Raw genomic sequence first — 21176 nt, 5'->3', positions numbered from 1 at the left:
CCCCTCCCTCCCCTTCTTAAATTGGGACGCGCGAAGAGCCGGTTGTCTCCCCGGGGCGCTCTCCACTCCACGTCTCGTCGTCTCTCAGGTTCAAGGCTTGAGACATGCTGACCGCGCAGAACTGACCAGTGCGGTCCCCGGGCTAGTGGCCACTCACCCTTTGCATCTTCCCCAGCAGCGCGGTGGGCGCCGGCTATTTGGATGAGCTCCCCAGTTCCCCGACTTTGAGAGGCGCCTGTCCCCCGCCCGACCGCCCAGATGCAGTTTCGCCTCTTCTCCTTTGCCCTCATCATCCTGAATTGTATGGATTACAGCCACTGCCAAGGCAATCGATGGAGACGCAGTAAGCGAGGTGGGTCCTACTCTGCCCGAGGTGCGTGGGAGCCGGTGGGATCGAGGCGGGGGCGGGTCGCGGCACTCAGGCGGGGGCTCCCGGGGCTCAGCTGGGCAGACAGTGCCCTCTACCTCGCTCTCGCGCGCCACCGCTCCGCACTTTGTGGGCCCCTGAGCTCGGCGGAACGCAGTCTTTTCCTTTCTCAGTAGGTACCGCGAGCGGGAGAGAGAGGTGCGGAGGGCCGGGGGAGCCCCGCGGGCGCTCAGGGCTAAGTGGTGCGGTCCGTAGCCGGTTCGTTGCCACGCTTCTACTCCTCAACTCTGCTCTTTCGCTCTCCTTTCTTATCGGGCATCCAGTTTTTCTTGTTCTTCTGCTTCTCTGTCTTCATTTCTTTTTGGTCCTCTTACCCATCTCCCGTGCAGCTCATCTGTCTCTACATTCCTCACCCACGTGCGCCCCAGATCGCTTTGAACACCGCCTAGTAGTAGTAGTTGTGTGTGTGTGTGTGTGTGTGTGTGTGTGTGTGTGTGTGTATGTGTGTGGGAGGGCGGGCAAGTGAGCGAGCGCAAGCTGAGGAGGGGTACCAAGTCGAGGTGGAGGACCTAGACTTACAGGGAAAGGGAATAATTGACCTCTGGAACCTAAGACTAGATGGGATGGTTTATTGAACTTTTTGCATTGAGCAGCAACTTGTACGCAGGGTTTCGGGGCGGGGGCATTGATGTTTTGGGGACAGGGCTGACTTTGCTCTTTCCGTGATACTTTCCGCAAAAGTAGCCGTTTATGTTCTCAATGAAATTCACTTGCGGCTTTTTAACCGCTCCCTTAATCTCCATCGCTTGTGTGCGCTGCAGGGAAGGCGAGGGAAGGCCTCCAGAAAGATTTCGGAGAGCTAGCTTTCAGGCAGATTTACTGTGCGCCCATTTCTGTCTGAGTCCTGCTGTGGCTGCAGCTAATCCAGCTGCATTTTAGGGGAAGGGCCGCTAGACACAATGAAGTCATCTGGGGGATTTAAACACAGCCTCAACACACACACACACACACACACACACACACACACACACACACACACTGTATTACCCGCGCATGGACGGTGCATAGAAGCCCCTTAGAACTGTCTTCGACTAGCAATTTGGACTTTGGCACAGTTAGGATTTGTCTTGAAGTTAACAAATTTCGAACCCCCCCCCCCTCGCACCCCGGGATCTAAACGTCGCACTCGACTTGTGATTTGTCTAGAACCCATTTAATAGAATCTCTGGTCCTGCACCCAGATTTTGGAGAGCGCTCTTCACGCCCTAATTTTTCATAGCTTTTTAGGACGTTATTAAGCTGGAGATTGGCGGGCCCAAGGGCAGAGCTCGGGGTAACTGGTGGTGTGCGATTTCCATAACCTCCGCTCTCCAGTTGACGCTACGGATCTGTGGTTTTTAAAAAGGCCACCCCTTCTCTTTTTCCCATTTCTGGCATTTGGAAAATGCTTATTTTCAGAAACCATTGCGCATAAAAATGCTAGGGAGAAATTTCTTCCCAGAAGCCATGAAAGTTTAATATTGATGTTCGTCCTGAAAAAGTCCTTTTCCATCTCCTCCATCGCCCCTCCCCACTGCCTCCTCCCTCCACCTGCTATTTTCTTTTCAGGTATTATTCGCAGATCTGGCAATTTTTGGTTATACTGTGGTCAAGTGTGTTTGGAGAGACTTTCTCCCCACCTACCAGCACACGATGCAGTCTACTTGGTCGGAAAAAAAACTGAGGTGCTTAAAGTTTGTGCAAATATAGAAATTCCTAAGACGCACATGCCAGGTTGTTCGTTAGGTGACTTACTAATCCCGCGAGGTCTTTCTGATCCACACTGCCTGTCTCATTTTGGCCGAGGGAGGAAGATGCTAACATAACGTTTTAGTAGAACTTAACACGGCGATGCTGGATGGAGGACATTACAGCACCCCTGCGGCCAGAAGTGGTATTGCATGCGTTTCCCGGCCGTGCCGTCTCTAAACTTGGCCCTGTGCCGCCTTAGGTATCTGAGGCAAAACCTATTCATTTCAAAGCTGCTTGGCAAAATCTCATAGCAATTACCTTCCATGTCCCCAAGTGCTGACACTTAGAAACCCAATTCTAAAGCGTGCAATAGTGACTTTTGCCAAACCAACCTTTGAATTTAATAAAATTCAACTGCTTTCAAATACGTGTAAATTGGTAAGGGTGTAAAGGAAAAATTATCAAAGTTTGCCACTCCCCCCCCCCCCCACACACACCCCGCCTTTTCTTAACAGATGTCCCTTCCCAAATTCCAAGTTTCTGGCTAAAATAACTACGGGTTTTAAAAGTGACCACACTATCTGTGCCAACAAAGGGTGTACTGTGTTTTTAATTAAAAGTGGAACTACTTGAAGGCCTGGCTAGACAGCACAGGGTGATAGTAGCTTTTCTGCTTTGCAAGAAAGCTTAGGGATTGCATTGTGAGTGTATTGAGATGAATAGAGATCTAACTCAGGTTGTGTGAATTGTCCCTCTTCACAAACTTAAGCTGGTTTTAATTGATCTCATGTCCACTGATTGATTCTACACCAATTGTTGTGCCTACCAAACAATTGGCTTTCCCAAAGGAGATTGATTTAAATTAGTTCTTTGGTGAATGCCTGACCACTAGCCAAATCATGTCAGCAGTGACAGTTGACACGCTAGAGCCTATTGTGTACCAACATTTCCCCTTTTCCCTTTGTTTTGGGTAGTGGCAGTTAAATATTACTTTCTAGGGAGAAAAGTGATTAGTACCTTCTCTCCCCCTCCCGCCCCCCCCCCCCAAATAAAGAAGTGTTGTGGCTTAGAAGATCAGTTATTTTTTTGGCTTTGTGCTACTGTGCAGGCAGCCGAGATCCCAGGATTGGTTAGACTGATGCCTGCGAGCTGATGCTTTTATTTTTTCTTCCATATTCCATCTGCAAATAATCAAACCTTCACTGTGGAGCACTCTCAGAACTCCTTTGGCATTATGTTTAGTCTGCTCTATGATCTCAGATGCTCTATAATATCATTTTCTTAATGAAATAAAATTCTTGGCAGAGACTAGATAATTTAGTCACTTAAAATCAATTGCATCCAGTTTGGAATAGAGAGCAAATATATCATTTAACTGTATGTTCTATTTCAAAATCTAGCCAGAGGACTGAGAGAATAGAATGTCAACCTTCCTACTTTTGGCCAAACCTAGTATGTGGGAGAGATCACCATAAACCACAGTACCTACAGTCTTTCTTCCTCTTCTTTAGAAAAAAAAATCCTAAAATAAAAATGTATTTGATAATCACTCATAGGGCCTGGTAACAATAATTTTTAATTAGGCCCGAACACAATAGAGAATGAATATCGTGTAGAGAGGAGACCCATGCCAACATTTTGAAAAGCTGATAGACAACTCATGTTTTGTCTACATGGTAACAGTTGTAACTCCTTGGCCCCCTCACCCCACCCTCTTGTTCAAAAGTATAGTCATTATTAGCTACTATTAGCCCCCACTGCCTGTATCTGCCTTGGAACCACTTATGATTTATTTATATGGTAAATTGTGTTGATGTGTCTCATTCTTTGAAATGGTCGTAAGCCACATTTCAGGCTGACTTACCGAAAGGTGGATAGACAAATTGTAACTTTATTGCTGTTTCCGAGCTTTCTTGAGGTTGGAATGCAGTGACTTAATTATCTATCTCCTTCATTCTCTTTACATTTTAATCAGGGATTTGTGAAAACTTTTTGATACAACTCTTTAAAAGCAGCAAGTCTCCCGGATATGTAGTTGGTGTTCCTGGTGGTCGGTTGGTAGGGGGCAGAGTGAGACAAGTGTTTCCTGCCTAGCCTTTTCCATACTAAAGCCCCAGCTTCTCCCTCCCATAACCTCTCATTTTCCCTAAGATTAGATTTGGCTTCCTCTATGAAACGGAAGTGTTTATCACAAATGGTGTGGTATGTTTCTGGTAATCGAGGTTGGTGAGAAACATTTTCTCTTCTATGTTATAGGGCTACATAAAAACTTGATGAAGAGATTGGAGGTTCTTGGTTTTACAAATACTTTTAATGCTAGCTTATTACTCTTGGTATTCTTTCAAAAATACAAATGGCACTTGGGACATAGATTTACCTACACTTAAATGAAGAAGATTTAAAATGTTTTGTATATTAGCTTTTTAAAGTTCCAGAGTATTTCAGAAAATATCCTGTGATGTTTAACTTTGCATATAAATATGTTCTTTCTTTACTTCTCTTTTGTTAATGGGCTGTTTTGTTCTTCTAGCATAATTCTGAGTTTTTCTGGCTAGTATCTTACCAGTGCACAGAGGTTAAAAATCGGCTGTGTCTCAACCAACATTTTGTTATGCTACTGAAATTTGGAAGCGATTCAGAATAGGTGATGTTCCCCCCAGGCCTCCATTTAATTCTGGCTTTCTTTATCTGCTTATAAATCCAGCTTGGGTAGAAGCCAATATTTGTAGAAATCACAAGTTGGAAATGACGCTTCTAATTCCTTAATGTAAAGCCACCTCTTGACTTATTCAGAGATGAACTGGCCAGTTTTTGGATCATCCAGGATACATTTTACTTCATTCCTTCCAACTGGTTGCCTTTTAAACCTTTTTACTCCCCTGGGGATCAGCACCCTTACCCCTCCTAAGTGTAGGAAATAAATGACAGTCAAATCATTTGATAAAACACATGATAACCACTCTGCTAAAAGGGGATGATAAGCTCTGGGATGAAAATAGTTTTAAATTTCCCCCTTTTTCCCCCCCAAAATGTCGTGATCACTTTTTCCCATTATCTGCAACAATCAAGGATTGGTCATTAGGTACAGTGTTGCATGTCGGTATTTACACATTTTCATAATTTTAGCTTGAGTAAATATGGAAGATGCTAATTATGAGAATTTATGAAATATGGAAGGTGCTAATTAATGCTGAAGAGCACATATAATGCATATAATTGTACATGTGCTAGGGAAAGGATATATACACGTATAGGTGTATGTGTTTTCATGGGTGTGTAGAGAAAGAGACTGGGGTGGGATGAAAATGGAGATCGGGTCTTCGGAACTAAAAAGGATTTTCACTCTTCTTTCCCAGTTACTCTCTTGTCCTCTTTCTCAGACTGAATGATGGGACCAGGATGGGAGTGGAGGAGAGAGAATGAGTAAGGAGAGTGTGCTTTTATTCTTTCCAAGGCCTGTCCCTCCCCCATTCTTCTCTCTTCTAGGACCCGTCCATGCCAGTCATCTTTTCAAGCATGCTGCTTTCCCCCAAACTTAAAATTGTTAATTTACTTCTTTCCCTTGCTTTACAATCTCTTCTTTTTTAAAAAAAAAAATTTAATGTTTGTTTATTTTTGAGACAGAGACAGAGCATGAACAGGGGAGGGCCAGAGAGAGGGAGACACAGAATCTGAGGCAGGGTCCAGGCTCTGAGCCATCAGCACAGAATCCAACATGGGGCTTGAACTCACGGACCGAGAGATCATGACCTGAGCCGAAGTCAGATGCTTAACCGACTGAGCCACCCAGGCACTCCTACAATCTCTTCTTTTTGTCACTTGTACCCTTCCCTTCATTCCCTTGTATTCCCTTGTTAATAGTCCTGTTTCATTCACCCTTCAATCAGTTACAATCTGGTTTTATTTCATTCACCCTTCAATCAGTCACAATCCACCATTTTATTGAAAAGGTTTTCTTAATGGTCCTCCGTACTTCTATTCACCTCATTGCAATGCCACCAACATCACTACAGGCCTCTTTGACTCATTTCTCTGGAGAAATCCCTCCTTTCCAAAGAAGGGCTCTTCCTTTGACCAGTGACTTCACACTCTAGTTTTGCCTCCTGTATTTTACCCACTTCTCTTCTTTGGTCCCCTCATTCAGAGTAGGTGTACACCAGTGTTTATTTTCCTTTATTCTTACCCTTGAGGGGATTTTATCCATCCCTGTATCTTCAACTGTTATTTCCATGTCAAGTCCTTCAACTCCAGCTCTGAATTAAAAACAAATATAAATATTCTTTACTTCAGAGTATATTCCCCTCTCACTTCCCAACTACTGCCATATGGATAGATAATCCATGCACCCTCATGTATGGATAGGTAGGCCGTTCCATGCACACACAAGCTCGACAACTCCTCTCCTCTTCTGTGCCCTCTCCCAAATGTTTTCTCTGACTGTGTTTCTTATTCTGTTCATGAGGTTTGTGTGTCGAGGCTGGAAGCCTCACTGCAGTCTTTGCCCTCCCTAGTGCCTCTTATATCAGTTCATTGGGTCTAGTGCATGTACCTCAGAAATGTTTATATCCACCCCATCCTTTCTATTCCCAAAGATACTTCCTAGCTCACACCCTTGAGGACTCCTTATCTCCCAGCATCTACTACTTCTTCACTCCATCCTTCATGAGGCTGCCATGTTGAATTTTTCTCAACCACAGATCTGATCATGTTATTTCTGTTAATAAACACCCAAACATTGAGGTCTCCATACTGACAGCAGAGCAAGTGCCAGCCTCTTTCACACTGCATTCAAGGCTTTCCTTACCATTTAACCACAGTCCGTTTCCAACTTTCCACCACCCTGGAAGTGCCACAAGCTTAAGCTTTCCCAGATTACTCCATTTCCAAGCATACTATGTGTTTTGAGGTTTTTAAGTTGTGGAGCATCTGGTGGTGCCTAGCTGAAGTCACTGCCTCTATGAAGCCCACTGGAATTTTCTGCCCTTTTTCTGAAGTCAGAATCTTATTCCCTCCTAGCTTTCTCGGCTTTCTGTGCTCCTCTTAAAGCATGCTCTTATTACTCCTTAGGCAAAATGTCTTACCGTAACCACATTTCAAACTCCTCTAGGGAGGAGCTTGGGGAGATTCATCTCCATATGCCCAAAGCAGGCCTTAACAGAGTGCTTCTCCACAAGCTGTGGCTGAACAAAAAGTCCTTGACTAAAAGATTTTGTCTGCCCTTGAAATAATTTTGGTAACTTGAAGTTTTTAAAAAAACTCTAAGTTATTTGCACATAGTTGAAGTTTGAATGAATCATTAGATAATAGGCATAATCTCATTTGCTGTTCTTCACTTAAAGGCAAAAAACGTTGATACATAAAAGCCTCCCCAGTCCAGCCCTCACTCTGAAGTCTCTTCTGATAATCTTCAAATTTCATAGAGCACACTAGTGTCTGTTTGTATATCTGTATACCTGTTTATTATTCGAATGATAGACATCCCAAGTGGCAGAGGAGTTTGGGCCAGTGAAAGGGAAATCCTGGGGTGAGGATAATATACATATCTTAAAAGATTTTTTTCTAGATCGAGGGTCAACCAATAATTGTTCATCCCAAAACACTTTTCCCATATGAATAATCATTTAGAGGAAAATAAAAGAAAGCAGTATTTCTTTTCCTAAAAGGCAATTATATTAATAACCTACAAAGTGCAGGAAAAACATTCAATCTGCATTCTTGTCTTCTGACTTGAGTATAATCAACCCATGTAGACACGCCTGTGAGAGACACAGGTGTGTGTGTGTGTGTGTGTGAGTGAGGGGGTGGGGGAGAGAGAGAGAACAAGTTCATTTGTAGGTGTCAATAGACCCCATAGGGTTGTTTTTGCATAGTGCCTTCCAGGAGAGCATTGACCATTCACTATTTGGAGCAGGTGAGATCAGTTTAGCATAACTGGAAAGTAAACTGCTTACTGAAATGCGATTTTAAAAAACTAATGGGTTAAGTGGAAGAGAGAACTAGAATTGAGTCCTCCTGAATTCATGGCTCTTCTGTACACAATACATGTCCGACATAAACACTATTTTAAAAAAATCACCTTTGAACCCATTCAAAAGTCTTTTGAACTACAGACTTTTATGAAGCCTCAGAACTTCCTACAACTCCTAATTCTGCAAATAAAGTAACTAATATTAAGTAACTGTGGATAGGTGGGTTAACTGAGGTGTAGGACCATAAGTGTGATCTGATTTTACAAAACCTTTTTTTTTTTTTTTCATACTTGTGTTGCTAAATTTTTTTTTATTATACTTTGTTTTTTGTATGTGTATTTTTGGAACCCTGTTATGTCTTGAACTCCAGTAGCCAGAATAAATATGTGTGTCTGTAGGTGTGTGCCCATGCAGATGGGTGTGTCAGTGTGTGTGTTTGTAGATGTATTCATGTATTTTATGTGTACTCACATATATGTTAAACCATCATAATCAGAATAACCAACCAAGGTTAGAGAAAGACTATTAAATATTCTTTTACTCTTAAAATGTAGAGTAATTACAGGTAGTTTTCCTTCTCATCTAGTTGCTTGGGGAAGACCTTTAAAATGTATTGAAAACTTTTCAATTTTCATCACTTGAAGGCTGTTAAGAGCATTTAGAGAGTTTAGCTTACTTAGCACCTCTATTATTTTTACTGTTTATTTTTGAGTTAGAGACAGAACATGAGCTGGTGAGGGGCACAGAGAGAGGGAGACACAGAATCTGAATCAGGCTCCAGGCTCTGAGCTGTCAGCACAGAGCCTGACATGGGGCTCAAACCCATGAACCGTGAGATCATGACCTGGGATGAAGTGGGATGCTTAACTGACTGAGCCACCCAGGCACCCAAATACTTAGCACATTTCTTTTGAGCAGGCTTTCCTCTTGGGGTCAAGAGATGGGACTGGGGTTTTTGTGAGTCCCCTGAAAATTAGGAGCAAAACCTTTCTTTTTAGGGTGTAGAGAGGAGCTAAAGCTTTCACTGGAGTCTCAACGTGGCCATGGTTGATCTGTTTCCTTCAATAGGTTAAAGAAGCATTGGTTAAAGTAATAAAAGGTAGACCTTCTTAATTAACATGATGCTAAATGGTTGTTTCAAATTGATATATACCTTTGTCTAAAATTTTATTTTCCAAGTATGGGTTTTCAGTCATTTGCCATATGTATATTTCACAATATGAAGGCACATCAGAGGCACTATCTCAAGATTTATCTCCATAAATAATTACTTGGCTAATGATCGCTTACTCAAAGAGAATGGATGTTTAATTCTCTCCATTCTTCTAAAAAGTTTGTGGAAGTGTGAAATACACAAAATAAGAGGTTTTGTTAAAACCCTCTTCTCATATGGTCTAATTTTACTTCATTAATAAAATGGTAATATAGAGTTTTTAGAAATTGCTCTTGCAATTTTCTAGCTGATGACATAGGCTGGCATTGAAGTGATTCTTACATATTCTGCTGCTGGCTCACAGATTGGTCAAAACCAGGCAAACACACTTCCATTGAGGTCAAGTGGGCTTCTGTTAGGTGTTTGCTGGCTCAGTGGATTTTATATTTTTCTACGATGGTGGCTTTAGTGTCTCCCCTATAGCTGGATACAACTTGCCGACCAGCCACTCAGCGGTTAAAACTCACTGATCGATAGAGGGCACACTTTGCATTCTTTTCCTGTGCTTTGTTCTCTGAAGTTCGGTAGGATGTGTGCTTACTTGCTTCGTCCTGCAGGCTCAGGTGGGAAAACTGCTGTGCTTTCTCCAGTAAGATTGATGCTGTGATCATCTTGATATTCATACAGAAAGGGAGCGGGGGGAAAAAGGAATAGAGGGTTCAGCTTTACTGGAGCATTTCTGGTTTGGGTCCCTAATCCTTTTTGATAAGACCTCACCAAAAGGCAAACGTAATCAACCTCCTAGTTTTAAGATCTGTGAGACAAAGATGGTGTCAACTTAGAGGTGGTTTCCAGCTTCTACAGTCACTTTAAAAACATGAGTTTTAGAAAAATGTTTTCCATAGAGTGCATGCCTGAAAATTCAAGTAACTGGTAAAATTTGGAGTTGTCCAAAACCAACTCCAAATAAACACTTGCCAATTAATTGTCTGCCAAATTCTTGAATCTTTATGGAGAACATACATGGCTTTTAATGAATCTCACAATTTTGCTTTTTGAGAATACTGAAAATTGTCCAATCTTTATTTTGAAAATCCAATGTTTTGTTAAAGGTTCACCTTACATGCTGTGTTCTAATACCTCCTTCTTGTAGATAAAAGCTGGCTTTTAATGTTGAGGGATTTGCTACATCAGCGTTATGACTTTGCATATTTATCACACCTTTTTTTTCCAAGACCAGGTTTCAGTTTAGTTGAGTCATAGTGGGGTTAATATCCCAAAGTGATGGATCCTGTGCCTGTTGTACCTCCCCCACCAGAGACTTTTGGGGTAACTATGACCCCTCCTTAGTCTTTTGGGGGTAACTGTGGTATTTGTTGCTCTCTTCCACTACCATCATTGGTCTTTGGAGACTCTGCACTGAATGAAAAACCTTTGGAAGCCCAGTGGATTGAGAATTGCACCTGGGGCTCCAAGATTACCATCCTTAATATAAACTAAGGCAATTCTGATCTTTAACTTGTCATGCGTTCGAGGTCGTTCTTGTAGGCAGAAGAATACTTCTGAAAAATTCTAATTTTTGATGCTTGAGTCTTGTTTTGTTTTGTTTTTTAGAGGTTCTTTGTCTTTGGAAGTGTTTGTGTATGTGTGTTTAAGGGTCAGGTTCATAGGGAAATTGTGAGGAACTCTTGGGTGTTCTGGGCTCTCCTAAGTAGATAAGAAGTGGCAGAGAACAGCTGTATGTTGGGTAAATTGAGAAAATCACCTTAAAATTTTCTATTTAAGGATCTGGAATCTGTAATTCTTTGAGTGAAATTAGGGCTGTTGTATCCATAGCATTCCTTCTACTGGTGAAAGATACCTGTGGTCACTGCCCTTCCTTCAGGTGAGTATAGTAGAGAAACTTTGTTAAAATTAGGTGACTAAGTAATTTTAAAACTCCAGTATTGGTTGATAGTGGACAGATGTGGTTCCCAGAAGCATGATTAGCGGGTTGGGATTGGTTTATCGTGGAGTTAGGGAAGCTGTTTGTGCAACTTCTGGTCATCAGTAAGTCATACAGTGGCTGAGGTGATTCTTGACTGAATCCTGTCAATCATGAATGATTTCTTTGTCTCTCCTTTAAATAATACTACTCTGTAAATTGATCTAGGGCTGGGAAGTTCTCCCTTGAAAGTTGTCCAAAATTATGAATTTGGTGCAATGTAATTGTTCCCTTATGCAGAAATAAAAATTAGTCCTTTGCAGCCGCTATGGGTGATCAACATGATTTTGATTTGAAAGAGACTCAAGAGAATAATAACTATTGTAAAAGCTTTGGCAAGCTTCAAGTAATCCACTTGTTGAATTCTGAGGGAAAGTTTTGAAGACATGGCAGAGCCTGGACCTAGAGAGGAGAAGAAAGAGGCAGGGACAAGATCACTCCTTTCCAAGACTTGTGGCCTGTTATGTGGAAAAATGATGTGATGTATCCTAACTTCTGGAGTTAGAAAAAAAAATGAAGGAAGCTCCTAGGAATACTCCAGCTGTGTTTAGGAAATTACCCATTAATGAAAGAGCCTCTTTCTTGAAAATCTAAATTGCTGGAAATTGCCTTTTTCTAACAACAACAGGTATTTCTCTTTTTATTAACAGAGGGTATTTCTTAAGAGTGTTGTAAAGTTGGTGACTGTACTGAGTGTGGAGGGACCTCTAAGGACCATTCATACCGCAAGAGCCATGACAAACACATCTGTAATGCATCTGGCATCTACTAGGTACTTAAATAGAAATTCTTGTTGACAACTATGGACTCCAATTATAAGACGCTTAGCTTTCTAAATCGGATACTAAGCAAAATTACTTCATTAGGTTCTGCATCATGCCTCTGAGTCATCATTTGAAACGTTTGTAATAAACAATACTGCAATACTATAGATACTGAAGCTTAATCTGAATTCCTAAAAAAGAAAGGCCTATTTCTCAATTCTGACATGACCTTGATGTCAATTTCTAGAATGCTTCATTTTAAGAAAGCTAGATTTCTTTTTTTTAATGTTTATTATTGAGAGACAGAGATAGAGCATGAGCATGGGAGGGACAGAGAGAGGGGGAGACACAGAATCTGAAGCAGGCTCCAGGCTCTGTGAGCTGTCAGCACAGAGCCCAATGTGGGGCTCGAACTCACAGGGCTCAAACTCACAAACCATGAGATCATGACCTGAGCCGAAGTCAGACGCTTAACCGACAGAGCCACCCAGACGCCCCTAGAAAGCTAGATTTCAATGCAGCTATAGCCAGCATGAGTTATGCCATATAAATATTTTGCTTTCTTTAATAGGTTTATGAGACTGGGTGATAAATAAGTGTTTGACAAAAATTCATTAATAATAGCTTGCACTTACAAAAGCATAATTGCCTCTAAAAATACTTTTGGGAAAGGTAGGGAAATGCAGGTACATCATCAACTGTTTCTTACTGAATTATATTTGACAGAGTGGTGAGTAATGGATTGTTCACTTAGAGGGGCACCTCTGGTATAGTAAAGGAATCTCTCATCAGCCTTGTTTGGAATAAGGCTTTCTCTTTCTTTCTCTCTTTCTTTCTCTCTTTCTCTCTCTCTTTCTCTCCCTCTTTCTCTCCCTCTTTCTCTCCCTCTTTCTCTCCCTCTTTCTCTCCCTCTTTCTCTCCCTCTTTCTCTCCCTCTTTCTCTCCCTCTTTCTCTCCCTCTTTCTCTCCCTCTTTCTCTCCCTCTTTCTCTCCCTCTTTCTCTCCCTCTTTCTCTCCCTCTTTCTCTCCCTCTTTCTCTCCCTCTTTCTCTCCCTCTTTCTCTCCCTCTTTCTCTCCCTCTTTCTCTCCCTCTTTCTCTCCCTCTTTCTCTCCCTCTTTCTCTCTCTCTCCCCCCCCCGGTGTCCTCTCCCCCCCGTGTCCTCTCCCCCCCGTGTCCTCTCCCCCCCGTGTCCTCTCCCCCCCGTGTCCTCTCCCCCCCCCCGTGTCCTCTCCCCCCCCCCGTGTCCTCTCCCCCCCCCCGTGTCCTCTCCCCCCCCCGTGTCCTCTCCCCCCCCCGTGTCCTCTCCCCCCCCCGTGTCCTCTCCCCCCCCCGTGTCCTCTCCCCCCCCCCGTGTCCTCTCCCCCCCCCCGTGTCCTCTCCCCCCCCGTGTCCTCTCCCCCCCGTGTCCTCTCCCCCCCGTGTCCTCTCCCCCCCCCCGTGTCCTCTCCCCCCCCCCGTGTCCTCTCCCCCCCCCCGTGTCCTCTCCCCCCCCCGTGTCCTCTCCCCCCCCCGTGTCCTCTCCCCCCCCCGTGTCCTCTCCCCCCCCCGTGTCCTCTCCCCCCCCCCGTGTCCTCTCCCCCCCCCCCGTGTCCTCTCCCCCCCCCCCGTGTCCTCTCCCCCCCCCCGTGTCCTCTCCCCCCCCCCCGTGTCCTCTCCCCCCCCCGTGTCCTCTCCCCCCCCCGTGTCCTCTCCCCCCCCCGTGTCCTCTCCCCCCCCCGTGTCCTCTCCCCCCCCCGTGTCCTCTCCCCCCCCCGTGTCCTCTCCCCCCCCCGTGTCCTCTCCCCCCCCCCGTGTCCTCTCCCCCCCCCCGTGTCCTCTCCCCCCCCCGTGTCCTCTCCCCCCCCCCGTGTCCTCTCCCCCCCCCCCCGTGTCCTCTCCCCCCCCCCGTGTCCTCTCCCCCCCCCCGTGTCCTCTCCCCCCCCCCGTGTCCTCTCCCCCCCCGTGTCCTCTCCCCCCCCCGTGTCCTCTCCCCCCCCCGTGTCCTCTCCCCCCCCCCGTGTCCTCCCCCCCCCCGTGTCCTCTCCCCCCCCGTGTCCTCTCCCCCCCCCCCGTGTCCTCTCCCCCCCCCGTCCCCTCTCTCCCCCCCCCGTCCTCTCCCCCCCCCCCCCCCCCCCGTCCTCTCTCTCTCTCCCCCTCTCTCTCCCCCCCTCTCTCCCCAGATCATGATCTGAGCCACCCAGGCACTGCTGGAACTATATTAATGATGAGGTTGAAGACAGGTCAAAGACGGATGGCATTGCCAACCACACTTTTGCATGTTACAAAGTTGAACAGGACATTTAAATGTTGGCCAATGGGTTACAAAAAGATACTGATGGCTGGGAATGACTAAATGAATTTATGAATGAAAATTTAACAGAAAAAAATGGAGAGTGTTTCTCTTAAGATCAAGGACACAACTATGGAGGATGAGGATGTTGGAGACCAGGGGTTATCGTTGATTTTTTTGACTCACCCTGAGAGTATGACGTGATAGAGTTGCAAAAAGTAATTGGATACTATAAGAGGAATATTAACCTGGATTGAAGAATGAGGTAGAGGACGGTCCCCAGCCCACACCATGTTCTGTCCTAGACATCCTTACTTTTAGAAGTGCAATGGCAGCACATACTATCATACTGTATTGATTTTTAGGGCTGCTGTGACAAATTTCCCCAAATGAGGTGGCTTAAAAGACCAGAAATCCATTTTCTCACAGTTCTGGAGACTAGAAGTCCAACATTAAGGTGTCAGCAGGTGCATGTGCCCTCTGAAACTGCAGAGGGGGAACATCCTTCCTGGCCTCCTGCAGCTTCTGGAAGCCCCAGACATTCCTTAGGTGGTAGCAGTCTATTAACCCCAATCTCTGCTCCATTTTCACTATGGCTGTCTCCCCTCTGCGTCAGTCCCTCTCCCTTCTTCCAAGAATACTGGTTATATTGGATTAGGACCAACTCTAATGACCTCATGTTAACCTGATTACAGTTGCAAAGACCCCATTTCCAAATAAGTCTACATTCCTAGGTGCTGGCGATTAGGACTTCATCTCTTTTTGGGGTACACAGTCCAACCCACAGCAAGTCCTAACCTGTGACAGACATTTCGGTTCTTTCTATCCTCATTTTCACAACAATCCTGTGGAATAAGTGTTATTAACTATACTAATAACTAGTATTAATGGTACCAGAAGTAGAATGACTGCAGCAGTCCCATCTCTACTAGACTATGTGCTGCACACAGAGGATGATATTATTGGCATCCCTGGAGTTGTGCACACAGTGGCCCTGGGGTTGAAGATGCTTTAGACATGGTTCATAGGGTTTGGACTAAGATGTCAAATTCCTTTCCACCTCTGAAGTTATATGAAACTGCACCAATCTGAAGAACCACCTGCCTGTGTTGATTACTTTTTCAAATAACCATGAATCAAACTGACTTCTTACTCAGCTGAAGTTGAAAGATCGGTTTTACTAATTTCCTATTGAAGTTGACCAAACGCCAAGAGCTGTGAGCATCCTTTATGGAGCACTCCTGCAATCTCCATATTGTCTACAGTGCTTCTGGTGTTAGAGGAGTTTTCAGTTCCCTTTGATTTTGAGTTGCATCCAGTATTGACATTGTCAAGGCACTTGTTCTATTCATACTTGTTCGCTATATATAAAGAGCTGATAAAACATTCTTTTAAACGTTCTTGCTTTTTAATTTTAATTTATATAAGTTTTTATGTTTGAGATAGAGCACTAGCAGGGGAGGGGCAGGGAGAGAGGGGGACAGAGGATATGAGGCAGACTTCACAGGGACAGTAGAGAGCCTGATGTGGGGCTTGAACTTCTGAACTGGGAGATCATGACCTGAGCCAAAGGCAGACCGTTAACCAACTGAGCCTCCCAGGCACCCCTGTTCTCACATTTTAAATGTAAAATTTTTCGGGGCTCCTGGATGGATCAGTCGGTTAAGCAAGTGACTTCGGCTCAGGTCATGATCTCACAGTCCATGAGTTTGAGCCCCACGTCGGGCTCTGTGCTGACAGCTTGGAGCCTGGAGCCTGCTTCAGATTCTGTGTCTCCATCTCTCTCTACCCCTCCCCTGCTCATGTTTAATAAATAAACATTAAAAAATATTTTTAAAAAATAAATGAAAATTTTCGAATGTCTGCAAAAGCAGAGAGGGTACATAATGATTCCCCATACAGCCATCACCTAGATTGAATAAATACTGAGATTGTGCCACATTTCCTTTATTTTTTGGTTTCTTTTTTTACTTTGGTTCATAAAACAAATGTCAGATATTTTGTCACTTTTATCTTAAGTATTTCTGAATGCATGTCTTACAAATAGGGACATTTTTTCCCCAAACCACAGAGTCATTAACATAGCCAACAAAGTTGGTTATTCCTTGGCAACCTCCTTTAATCAGGGTGTAATCAAACTTCACCAATTGCCTTCAATGTTTTTGTACAACTGCTATGTATGGATCAGCATTCACATAATACCCACTGATTGTACCTGGTTGGGATGTTCTTCGAATTCCTTTGATGCTAGAACAGTACTTCCTTCTCCCCTATTTTTCCATGCCATGGACTTATTGAAAAAAATCAAGCCAGTTTTCTGCAGAATGGCATTCTGGATTTTTCCTGCTGCTCCCTTATTGGGGAGGTGGGTGGGAGGTCAGTTGACTCAGTCCTCTATCCTCTGTTTTTGTAAACTGGAAGCTCTCCTTGAAGATTTGATTCAGATTCTATACCCTTTTGGCTAGGACACCTCACAGGTGGTGCTGTGTGCTTCACATTACACTGCCTCAGGAAGCACACAACATGCCGTTGGGCCATTCTTGGGAACCCAAAGATGAATCACTGGGTTCATGTGGTAACAGCCTGATCCCTCCATTTTAAGGTTCCTATTAACCTTTCATCTAATGGTTTCTTTGGTTGATGATTTTTGCTGACTCATTCATTTCATTAGGGTTACAAAATAGTTCTTTTCCCCCTACTTTTGTTCTTTTCATATTTATTAGCTACAATTCTGTTTTATTTTTTTTTTCAGATTAATTTCATTAAATGTTTTTAATATAGTTTATTGTCAAGTTGGCTAACATACAGTATAGACGGTGTGCTCTTGGTTTTGGGGGTAGATTCTTGTGATTCATCGCTTACATACAACACCCAGTGCTCATTTCAACAGTGCCCTCCTCAATACCCATCACCCATTTCCCCCTCCCCACACCCCCATCAAGCCTCAGTTTGTTCTCTGTATTTAAGAGTCTCGTATGGTTTGCCTCCCTCTCTGTTTTTATCTTATTTTTCCTTCCCTTATGCTCATCTGTTTTGTTTCTTAAATTCCACTTATGAGTGAAATCATGATATCTGTCCTTCTCTGACCGACTTATTTCACTTCGCATAATACCCTCCAATTCCATCCACGTTGCTGCAAATGGCAAGATTTCATTCTTTCTCGTTGTCAAGTAGTATTCCATTGTATATATAAATCATATCTTTATCCATTCATCAGTGCTAAAATTCTATTTAAAAAGAACTGTTCTTTTTCAACCATAGATGTTTTGTTAATATGAAACACAGTTCTTCTAGGAAAAGCAGGCAATATGCCTAATCCTTCCCCTTTAATCGCCAACCTTCAGAAGAAGGAGTTGATGCCTGTTTGGCTGGCTAAACATGATTAACTTCACTGCAAGTGTATAAAATGCTTTGATTTGTGTCAAGCCATTGCCTGTCAGACAGAGGAGGTGAAATCTTCCAGTAGTTTCTGCTTACGGAAACATTAGTGGTAGAATGACATCAAAACAATCTTTTTGGCTTCTGCTAACAGGAATGAAATGCAAACCTTCTGAAAACCTGAATCCTATTAAACATCTTCTGATAATGTTTTCTGTTAACAGCCTTCAGAGACGCTACTGAGTGAACATACAGTAGCTTTGGCCTGGTGTAATCTGAGGCTCAGTGGGTGGAAAAACAGGACTTTGTGCTACTTAAACACTCTCTGGAAGGCTTAGAGAGGGAGGAAGGAAAATATTTGAGGAGATCAACTGGATGTTGTAGAATAGAAGTAACGTCACCTGAGAAGGATTAAGGTTTCCCCAAAGCTTGACCTGGTGGCAACTAGCCACTTAGAATGTGCTCACCGAGGCTGTCAATAGCTTGTTTTCAGTTGTGCCATCTTGAATTTGCAGCGATATGAAGAGAGGGTCTAGAGATTGCATGTCTTCAGTGGGTAAGTGGCAGTAAAGTTGTAAAAAAAAAAAAAATTAACATTCCTCCTACTTAAGAGCTGCAGCTGGCTCTAATTACAGAAATCGCTTTATCCATTAAAAACTTAGCTCATTGCTACCAATCAAGTTACCATTGGTATAGCTTTTATATTACCCAGTGAAGGATACCTGTGATATGTACATTTAGTAGTTCAGTGAAGTTGAAGCTTGAAGTCACAGATGTCTATGGCCTGCTAGAAATTTTGAATATAAACACCTTTAATACGTGGCTCACCAGAGCAAAGCTGCTGCTGGAGAAATACTCTAGGTGTGTGCCTTTCTTATAGGTAAAGTGCCTTTATGGTACTTTTAAGAGTGCAAAAAGTATTGAGCTGAGGAAACTGGTTTTATGGCAAGCCAGGAAAACAGAGTTGGAACGCACCTAACTGCTTTAACTGATTAAAGACTGAGAATGATTTTCTTCCCCTTTCAACCTGTATGTTTTTAAGAGAACAAATGAGCTATATCCACTAATTAGGGCTAGTAGTTCATGTCCTTCAGACCCTATTTGGTTTTGAAAGTTATTTTGGTCATAAACCCCCATCTTGAGACATTCAGGTATTTGGTCCTGGAAGCAAGTGGAAGCAAGACTTTACACCATGTCTCTATAAGTAGTTTTTTTTTTTTTTTTAAAGCCACTAACTGTAGATCATTTCTTTTAAATGAAGTATAATTGACCTACAATATCCTGTTTCAAGTGTACGTCATAATTAGCTATTTTTATACATCTTGAAATGATCTTCACCATAAGTGCAGAATTTTTTTTATGGCTATAAATCCAATGTTTGCTCATTGTTGGAAATTTGGAAAATAGAACAATGAAGAAAACAAAATGACCAATAGTCTTTCTGCTCAGTGATCATGGTTGTTAACATTTTGGTTTTTAACCTTCTAGATGTTTCTCTTCCTTCTACATAAATAGAATATTTTAAAACTATATCCTAAACACATACTCGTAACTATTTTAATGACCTTATTTATAACTTCTGCATTATAAGTTCTTGTTCACCATGAGATTTAAAAATCCATTACCTTATTTTGGGGCAGTCTGTGCTGAAAACTTTTAATATTGAAATGTTACTGAGGCTCATGAACATCCTCTACATCTTTTCCTACATCATTTCTCCTTAGGAATCATTTGCAGAACTGAATATAATACACTATGATCATTGCATTTATTGAGTACTTTCTTCGTGCCAAGCACAGTACTTTGTTACATATTTAATCCTTAAATGACCTTGTAAGGTAGACTCTCCCTTTCTAGCCATTTTACAGAGGAAGAATCCAGGCACAGGAGGGAAGGTAATTTGACAAGTTCACAGAGCTTGTAGGTGTTAGAGTGAGAATTTTAGTCTGGGCATTTTGACTCAGCCATGCTGTTAACCACCAAGACAGACAGGTACACTTTTTTTTACTTTCTTACCAATTGTTCTCCATAATATTGCACTGATTCTTTTTAGGTGGGAGACAGGATGCTTATTGCTTTGAGCTTTTTATTTTTTTCATATAAAGTGTGTGTGTGTGTGTGTGTGTGTGTGTGTATACACACACACATACATACAGACACAGGTATATTTAAAACCTCTTGTTGGATTATTCTTAAACAATTTTTTAAAGTTTATTCTGAAAGAGAGAGAGAGTGAGCAAGCAGGAGGGGCAGAGAGAGGCGGGGAGAGAATACCAAGCAAGCTTCCACTGTTTGCACAGAGCCCGTTGTGGTGCTCAAAATCCCAAACTGTGAGATAGTGTCCTGAGCCAAAACCAAGAGTCAGACACTTAACCGATTAAGCCACCCAGGTGCCCCTTGTTGGATTATTACTGGGACTAGAAAGAAGCCCCTCCTTTTCTGCTAAGAAACTCCCCATTTAAAATAGGGCCTTCTGGGGTGCCTGGGTGGTTCAATTGGTTGAGCATCTGACTTTGGCTCAGGTCCTGATCTCACAGTTCATGAGTTCATGCCCCGTGTTGGGCTCTGTGCTGACAGCTCGGAGCCTGGAGCCTGCTTCATAGTCTGGGTCTCCCTCTCTCTCTCTGCCCCTCCCCCACTTGTGCTCTCTTTCTATCAAAAATAAATAAATATTAAAAAATTTTTTAAAAATAGAGCATTCTTTCCCTGGTTCCACAAAACCTTAATATCCACTTAGTTGCTTAAATCTTCATTTCTCTTTTCTGAGCAATACCTCGGATTTCTATATGCCCCCTCAAGAATATTTTTGAATCCCTCCTCCAAGTCTATTGCCATCTTGTAGATCATGTTATCCCCATCTCCCTCCCAAAACATGTCAGGGAGGCTTCCTGCAGCTCTTCCTGGGGTCTGTTCTCCACAGGTTGCTCACAGGGATTGCTTCCTAAACAAAACTCAGAGCCTTCAATTCTGCTGCTTTATTGCATCAGTGCTTTCTGTGACACCCAAAATAACACCCAAACTCCTTGCTCAGCCCAGAAGTCTCTGTGTGACATGGTTTCTGGTTATGTCTCCAACTCTCCTTTTGGTATCTCAGTCCCATTGACGTCTGTTTCTCAAACACTGTAACCAATTTTCCTGTTTCAGGACCTTTACATTTGTTGCTTACTCTGTCTAGAAAGCTCTTCCTCCAACTCCTTTTCATAAACAAGCTCCTTTTTCAATCACTGTATTTAAAGCAGCACATTGCTTTTTCTCCATTTCCTGTAGTTAAACTGTCTATTGGGGCCAAGATAGGGTGAGGCAAGAGGGAGTTCCGGGGTGGGGGGGGGATGCACAGATCTAAGGTGTGCTTACCCAAGCCTGAGAGGGAGTGACACCTTGCATTTTGTACCATGGGACCCTCACTCACCATCTCTAGTCCTGTCCCCCTCCATTCTATCACGTTAGGATATTTCTGTAGCCAAGAACACTATATTCATCAAAACCCATTTCCTTTGCCTCTTATACATGCAATTAGACTACATTTGCCTTGAACCTGGGTGTGGCCATGGGCCTGTGGT

General features: G+C 43.2%; 1 protein-coding gene across 3 annotated transcripts in view; it reads left to right on the top strand.

Annotated features, from left to right (window-relative positions):
* Positions 1–258: 258 nt before the first annotated feature.
* RSPO2 (R-spondin 2) overlaps positions 259–21176 on the top strand; it is a 165345-nt gene continuing 144427 nt past the window's right edge. For 2 of the 3 annotated variants that reach the window (XM_047842672.1, XM_047842671.1), the window contains exon 1: positions 259–352. In XM_047842672.1, coding sequence (XP_047698628.1) covers positions 259–352 — 94 coding nt within the window. Of the gene's footprint in view, positions 374–21176 lie in introns of all 3 variants that reach the window. The other variant, XM_047842670.1, reaches the window with a different exon arrangement.

The sequence above is a fragment of the Prionailurus viverrinus genome, chromosome F2, assembly GCF_022837055.1.
Source record: "Prionailurus viverrinus isolate Anna chromosome F2, UM_Priviv_1.0, whole genome shotgun sequence".
Classification (NCBI taxonomy): Eukaryota; Metazoa; Chordata; class Mammalia; order Carnivora; family Felidae; genus Prionailurus; species Prionailurus viverrinus.
This window is presented reverse-complemented; position numbering and strand designations above follow the sequence as displayed.